This window comes from Littorina saxatilis, linkage group LG12 (genome assembly GCF_037325665.1).
Source record: "Littorina saxatilis isolate snail1 linkage group LG12, US_GU_Lsax_2.0, whole genome shotgun sequence".
Classification (NCBI taxonomy): domain Eukaryota; kingdom Metazoa; phylum Mollusca; class Gastropoda; order Littorinimorpha; family Littorinidae; genus Littorina; species Littorina saxatilis.
The window spans coordinates 22,518,501-22,526,476 of NC_090256.1; the positions used below are offsets into that span (position 1 = coordinate 22,518,501).

At 47.5% G+C, this 7,976-nt stretch overlaps 1 protein-coding gene across 1 annotated transcript in view; it reads right to left on the bottom strand.

Annotated features, from left to right (window-relative positions):
• Positions 1–1,261: 1,261 nt before the first annotated feature.
• Positions 1,262–7,976, bottom strand: part of LOC138983047 (keratin-associated protein 4-3-like) — a 9,113-nt gene continuing 2,398 nt past the window's right edge. Inside the window, exons 2-3 of the mRNA XM_070356450.1 lie at positions 7,331–7,532; positions 1,262–1,992 (exon numbers count right to left, since the gene is read on the bottom strand). Of these exons, the coding sequence (XP_070212551.1) occupies positions 1,262–1,992; positions 7,331–7,532 (933 nt within the window). The remainder of the gene's footprint in view (positions 1,993–7,330; positions 7,533–7,976) is intronic.

The window sequence follows — 7,976 nt, forward strand, 5'->3', positions numbered from 1 at the left end:
AAAAAAATAAAAAAATAAAAAATAAAAACCATCCCTTCGCTTGGGCATTACTAAAAATGAACAGCCTGGGGGCTCTCTGTGCAGGGTTGGACTTTTTGATGAATTGATTTCTTGGAAAGCCGCTTGATTTGTGCAATGCATTCAAGTGGAGGGATACGCCTTTTCTTGTTCTTGTTCTTGTTCTTGTTCTTCTTAATTCTTAAAATCGTTTATTAAACGTCACTCTGTAACAACATTGGCGACATTTGTCTTAGATTAAAAACACACACAGGCGCGCACACAAACTTTCCCTGTATGTACAGTATGTCATCACCCTCCCACCCCCCGCACACTCTCGCTCATCTAATATTAAAAGTCGTACTAAGAGATACTTGGATATAAAAGGGTATTCTTGTTCTTGTTGTTATTGTTCTTCTTCTTCTGCGTTCATGGAATGAAACTGCCAGGTTTGTACGTGTAGGACCGCCTTTACCCCGCTAATCAGACAGCCATACACCGCTTCCGAGGGAAGCATGCTGGGTATTTTCGTGTTTCCATAACCCACCGAACTCTGACATGGATTACAGGATTTTTTCCCGTGCGCACTTGGTCTTGTGCTTGCGTGTACACACTGGGGGTGAGGGGGATGGGGGTAAAGCTCTAGCAGGTATGTAAAGCTCTAGCAGGTATGTAAAGCTCTAGCAGGTATGTAAAGCTCTAGCAGGTATGTAAAGCTCTAGCAGGTATGCACATAAGACGACCTGGTAGATCGGAAAAATTGGCGGCATCCCAACCTGCCGCATCCCAACCTGCCACATCCCACCATTGCCGCACCCAACCTGCCGCTTCCCAGCCGGCCGCACCCCAACCTGCCGCTTCCCAGCCGGCCGCACTCCAACCTGCCGCATCCCGACATGGCGGCAGGCTGGGTTGCGGCAGGTTGGGGTGCGGCAGGCTGGGATGCGGCTGGTTGGGGTGCGGTAGGCTGGGATGCGGCAGGTTGGGGTGCGGCAGGCTGGGATGCGGCTGGTTGGGGTGCGGTAGGCTGGGATGCGGCTGGTTGGGGTGCGGTAGGCTGGGAAGCGGCAGGTTGGTGGGCTATGGGTGGATATTTGTCGGTGTCATCCCAGCCTGCCGCACCCCAGCATCCCAGCATCCCAGCCTGCCGCACCCCAACCTGCCGCATCCCGGCCTACCGCACCCCAACCTGCCGCATCCCAGCCTACCGCACCCCAACCAGCCGCATCCCAGCCTACCGCACCCCAACCTGCCGCATCCCAGCCTACCGCACCCCAACCAGCCGCTTCCCAGCCTGCCGCACCCCAACCTGCCGCATCCCAGCCTGCCGCCATGTCGGGATGCGGCAGGTTGGGGTGCGGCAGGCTGGGATGCGGCTGGTTGGGGTGCGGTAGGCTGGGATGCGACAGGTTGGGGTGCGGTAGGCCGGGATGCGGCAGGTTGGGGTGCGGCAGGCTGGGATGCAGCTGGTTGGGGTGCGGAAGGCTGGGATGCGGCAGGTTGGGGTGTGGTAGGCTGGGATGCGGCAGGTTGGGGTGCGGCAGGCTGGGATGTGGCTGGTTGGGGTGCGGTAGGCTGGGATGCGACAGGTTGGGGTGCGGCAGGCTGGGATGCGGCTGGTTGGGGTGCGGCAGGCTGGGATGCGGCTGGTTGGGGTGCGGCAGGCTGGGATGCGGCTGGTTGGGGTGCGGTAGGCTGGAATGCGGCAGGTTGGGGTGCGGCAGGCTGGGATGCGGCAGGTTGGGGTGCGGCAGGCTGGGATGCAGCTGGTTGGGGTGCGGTAGGCTGGGATGCGGCTGGTTGGGGTGCGGTAGGCTGGGATGCGGCAGGTTGGGGTGAGGCAGGCTGGGATGCAGCAGGTTGGGGTGCGGCAGGCTGGGATGCAGCAGGTTGGGGTGCGGTAGCCTTGGATGCGGCAGTTTGGGGTGCGGCAGGCTGGGATGCGGCTGGTTGGGGTGCGGTAGGCTGGAATGCGGCAGGTTGGGGTGCGGCAGGCTGGGATGACACCGACAAATATCCACCCATAGCCCACCAGGAGCCGCTGGGATTCGAACACGCGATCTCAGTCTTATCCACGAGGCCATTGCGCCCGTCGGAGGGATGGTCTGATCCCTCGTAATAAGCCGGCAGATCTGAAATAGGGAGCAGAACTGCTTTCCCGAGAAGTCGTTTACCTTTAATACTTTTTGTCCAACACTATGTCACTGTCAAATAGCTTCTCGCTAGATATTGGTTTCGATTGCCGAGACAAGACGGATTGACAGGTTTAACCCAACAATAACACCAGGGGGTACTCACCATACTAATTCTCGTCTTCGGTGTCCAAGATGTCTCTTCTCATGAAAACTGTGACTTCTAAACCAGAGGGCTTTGTCTTGGCTAAATCCTTTAAAATGACCAAGTATGGGAGATGTATAGCCGAGGCTTAGACAGTGACATAGCAAGGTATCGACTTGCTATTACTTGGCGTAAAATTGTAAGCTTCAAAGGTCGGCGATGAAGCCCACACATTGAGGCTCACAAAGCACAGAAAATGAGAAACCTTATGTATGACTCAACAATCGTAATAACAGACATATATACGCTACAGAACCTTAAAGACAGGATTAAATGCCAGACAAACTGTATTGTCAATGAAAAGGAAAGACTCGTCAATTTTGAACAGTTCAATTTTCTCCTGAGATCACCTTAAAGACAGGATTAAATACCAGACAAGCGGTGCTGAAAATGAAAATAAAAGACCTGTAAGTTTTGAAAAATTATCGTACGGCACAATCTTCTCCTTAGACCAGCAGCAAAGAATTAAGCTGAGACAGAAAGTAAATTCTGCATTCCTGAAATTAGTTGTATGAATTACAAGTTCAAGTAATACTTACAAATTATCACGTCCGAAGAAATCTTTCCTTCCAACGCAATATAGTTGGGGTTTTTTTTCAAACACACACACACACACACACACATACACACACAAATACACATATACACACACACACACACACGCACGCACGCACACACACACACACGCACACACATACACAAACACATACATACACGCACGCACGCATGCATGCATACACGCACGCACGCATCCACGCATGCACGCAAGCACACACGCACGCACGCATCCACGCATGCACGCAAGCACACACACACACACACACACATCACACACACACACACACACACACACACACGCACATACGAAGAGTGAGAGAGAGAGAGAGAGAGAGAGAGAGAGAGAGAGAGAGACAGAGAGAGAGAGAGAGAGAGACAGAGAGAGAGAGAGACAGAGAAAGACAGAGACAAACAGACAGACAGACAGACAGACAGACAGACAGAGAGACATAGACAGAGAGACACACAGAGAGAGAGATAGATAGAGAGAGAGAGAGATAGAGAGAGAGAGAGACAGACAACCAGACAGACAGACAGACAGACAGACAGAGACAGAGAGACAGAGAGAGACAGAGAGCGAGCGAGAGAGAGAGACAGAGAGCGAGAGAGAGAAAGAGAGAGCGAGAGAGAGAGAGAAAGAGAGAGAGAGAGAGAGAGAGAGAGAGAGAGAGAGAGAGCAAAAAAACGACAACAAAGGAAAGAATAAACAAAAAACCAACCAAACAAACAACAAACCAACTAACCAACCACACCATCACTATATAATAAGCACCTGGCAATGTCGCATTCAGGCAATGATAAATTGATCACGAACAGCAGGATAATGGCGGCACAGTGTAAGTGACAGTTTGCCGTTCAGTCAGCACGTGATATCAGTCAGCGCCGATTATTCGTACGTCCCGATTGCGTTGCAGCCATCACGAGATATAGATCGGCGGAGGTGCACGTAATCGGGTTTTGCATCCCAAACAAGGGCAGTGCAACGTACAGAAGCCAAAGATAACAGAGAGAGTGAGAGAGAGAGAGAGAGAGAGGGAAAGAGACAGAGAGAGAGAGACAGAGACAGAGAGAGAGACAGAGAGAGAGAGAGAGAGAGAGAGAGAGAGAGAGAGAGAGAGAGGGGACATGTAGGATCTATAGGACAAAGAAAAGACAACGTAAAAAGCACGCGCGCGATGCAGACGGGCTGACAGACAGTCAAGTAGATATGTTGTAAAAGCGGACACGCACTTTCACCTGCATATATTCGTACTGCTTTCGCGGCTTCACTCATCCTTACATACGAGAAAAAAAAGAAGAAAAAAAAAGAAGGGGGGGGGGGGGGATGTTGAGAAGGAGGAGGAGGAAAAGAAGACTCTTCCCAAATAGATAGAGAACACACAGAAAGCCAAAGTAATCCTAAGAGCAATGCACGTACGATATATTCGAATATTAATCAATTACCACGCCCACACGCAGGCCACACGATACGTTACAACACACGCAATTTGGTTAAAAACACTGTCCGCTTACAATATAATTAATTTGAATAACAAGCAAACGAAATTTGTCACGGAAGATGCTCGTGTCAATTGCCAGAGTTAGCCAAGGATATTCTACAGACTCATTGTTACCGTATACTCCCTAAGAAAACACGACGACAATCCACACTGTTTTGTAATCACATGTGATTTAGTACTGCTGACTGCTTCCTGACTATTTACAGCCGGTCGTTGAAATCCCCAAGCACTAATGAAACTACTGTGGTGGCGGGCGCGGTGGCCTAGTGGATAAGACATCGGCCTCCTAATCGGAAGGTCGTGAGTTTAAATCCCGGCCACTGCCGCCTGGTGGGTTCAGGGTGGAGATTTTTTCGATCTCCCAGGTCAACTTTTGTGCAGGGCTGCTATTGCCTTGTCCACCTTCGTTTGTACACGCAAGCACAAGACCAAGTGCGCACGGAAAAGATCCTGTAATCCATGTCAGAGTTCGGTGGGTTATAGAAACATGAAAATACCCAGCATGCTTCCCCCGAAAGCGGCGTATGGCTGCCTGAATGGCGGGGTAAAAACGGTCATACACGTACAAACCCACTCGTGCAAAAACATGAGTGAACGTGGGAGTTTCAGCCCATGAACGAAGAAGAAAAAGAAACTAACTACTGTGGATCGTGAGAGCGTTACGGTTACCTACGCCAAGGTGAAGAAACAGAGACAAGAGCGTGGTTGATGTCCTGAGGTCATTGGTCCTTGCTTGGAAAGGGAGAAAAGTACAGTGGAACCCCCATTTTAAAACCTCCAAAATACTGAGAAAATAGAGTCTTGAAAAGGAGGGAGTCTTTAAACGGAGGTAGTTTTACAGAGGCTATGAACAGAAAATGTAAAACAGCATGATCTTAAAAGGAGGGCGTCTTAAATGGGGGTCGGGGGGGGGGTGTCTTCAAATGGGGGTTCCACTGTATTTTCCGACAACGTCTCTTGGTGTAAAAAAAAGTACACGAATATAGCCAGTCTCAATGTACTCATGAAAAATCCAAAACACACTCACACGCACAACAAGTATACAATATTATCAAAGTTTTGCCGTTTGATTAAAGGCTGCCATATTCGTAGCGTTCATTAATTAATTCATATTGTTTACATGTGCCAATAATGTTATAAAACTGTACCTAAGGGGATATAATAACGATTGGCTGTAGCTTTCGAACACAGAAAAAAAATCATTTCAGTATTGCAAAGTGGTGTTGATAGTGTCGAATGTAAACAGAGCAGTCTCAAAGTGAAAGTGGATGTTTTCCGGAAATTGCGAAGTTAACAAGAATACAGAAAAGCGCGCTTTCCTGCTTAGCACAATACGCTACCGCGCTAATCTGGCGTGTCAATATCACTACGTTTTGCACGTGGAAGGTGAGCGATTTCCTTCACGCGGGGATTGACGAAGCTGTACTGTCTTGGTGAAAAAATACAGTGCGTTCAGTTTCATTCCGTCAGTTCGACAGCTTGACTAAATGTAGTAATTTCGCCTTGCGCGACTTGATGAAGCAAGGAGTCCACTTTCTCTTCTCAGCAGATTTAGTGGCCTTGACAGCCTTAGACGGGTTTACTTCTATCTTTTTTGCCATTGTACTCAACCGCGCTTTGACTGTCTCCGACGCCATCTTTGGTTTACGAAACGTCAACGGTCTGTGTTGACGGTCTAAAAATAGCCCAAGTCCTGGAGAACTGTTGCGAAACAATGCAATAAAGAATTAATTATTTCTCGTAATTGGTAAGGACTTCAAACCTAAAACTTTGCAGGAAGCTTAATTTATACATCCCCGCAACGATGGGAAAAGCCCTGGAAGTAATTAAACTAATTAAATAGGACTATGTCAGCCTTTAAGAAGAAGGAGAAGAAATGCATACGTGGCGCACGCTTCAAATCGGATGTCAAGCAAACAATGTAGAAGTTACTTCTACTTGACCTCAGCACAGTTAAGACAGTTTGGATCAAATGTCTGTGCCGCATGGCTCGACCTATAGTGGTGGAGTAGAAATCCTCTGTTGTCAAATAAGTCAAACAGACGAAAAAAGTATTTAAAAGAAAACATAGAAGGAGCTGATCACATGCATATAATTATATAATATAGTCAAATAACAAATATAGAATTACAAAATAAGATAAATGAATTCATTAGACGTTGAATAAATGAAACTACGAAACATTTACAGTACTTTGACCTATTGGTTGTCAAATAAGTCAAACAGACGAAAAAAGTATTTAAAAGAAAACATAGAAGGAGCTGATCACATGCATATAATTATATAATATAGTCAAATAACAAATATAGAACTACAAAATAAGATAAATGAATTCATTAGACGTTGAATAAATGAAACTACGAAACATTTACAGTACTTGGACCTATTGGTTATAACTGTTAACAAACAGACAAATAATAAAGAGAGAGATGGAGAAGAAAAATACAACACAGAAACGAAAGTGAGGCAACTATATAACGACCATGATCACTTTCCAAAACCCTCAACCAGTATGAGCGTTTCTGTAAGAAAAGGAAAAAAAAAGTGGGGCGGGGAGGGGGGGGGGGGGGATACGTAATCAGATTTGTCGTCAGCTTAGCACTGCATCATAGCACGATCCCATGACGTGCCCATGTCTGAACGACTCACGCTGCATCCGTGCTACCTTTCCTAAGCGATCCATGTCAATTATTAATTACATGCATTTGTCGTGAGAGCGGCTTTGGGGCTACAGCAAAGCTTCGGCAACATTGGGAGCGTTCGCGGCCATTGTGGAGGTGGAAGTGGAAGCCGCAAGCCGGTAAATAGTGCTCGCAAGTGGTGCACTCACATAAGCCCTTTATACGATTTGCCTTGCTCGTGAAACTTAACACGGAAATGCAGACCTGCCCGATGGAAACGAGTTCTAGGTTTTCTTTCTACATGTCATCCTTTATGACCATTATCGTGGTTTTCATCATCATCATCATCAGCAGCAGCAGCAGCAGCAGCAGCAGCAGCAGCAGCAGCAGCAGCAGCAGCAGCAGCAGCAGCATCGTTGTCCTCGTCGTCCTCGTCGTCGTCATCGTCATCATCAGAAACTTCAGCAGTAGCAGCAGCAGTAGCAGACGCAGCGACAGCAGCAGCAGCAGCAAATGATTTCTAGCAGACGACCAAGGCAGACAGGAAGTATAATTATGAGTGCGCCATCTACTTCCAGCTCTCTAAGTCACGGTTTTTGTGTGATATAAGAAGCGAAAGGAATTCACTGCATCAAATACTTCATTTGCTTTTGTCCAAAGACTGTCCTTGATTGAGCTCGAAGTTGACTTCGCGAAGACTTTGCTCGGGTTCGGTTAGTCCCTAACACCATGAAGAACGTTAACAAGCAGACTGCTTTTGGACACGTTCTAAAAATGATAATCAATACATATTCCGATAACAAAACATGGCGAACAAGTGATAACTTCAAGACTGATCTTTCATAATATTTTATTATATGTTATACAAGAGAGAGAGAGAGAGAGAGAGAGAGAGAGAGAGAGAGAGAGAGAGAGAGAGAGAGAGAGAGAGAGGGAGAGAGAGAGAGAGAGAGAGAGAGAGAGA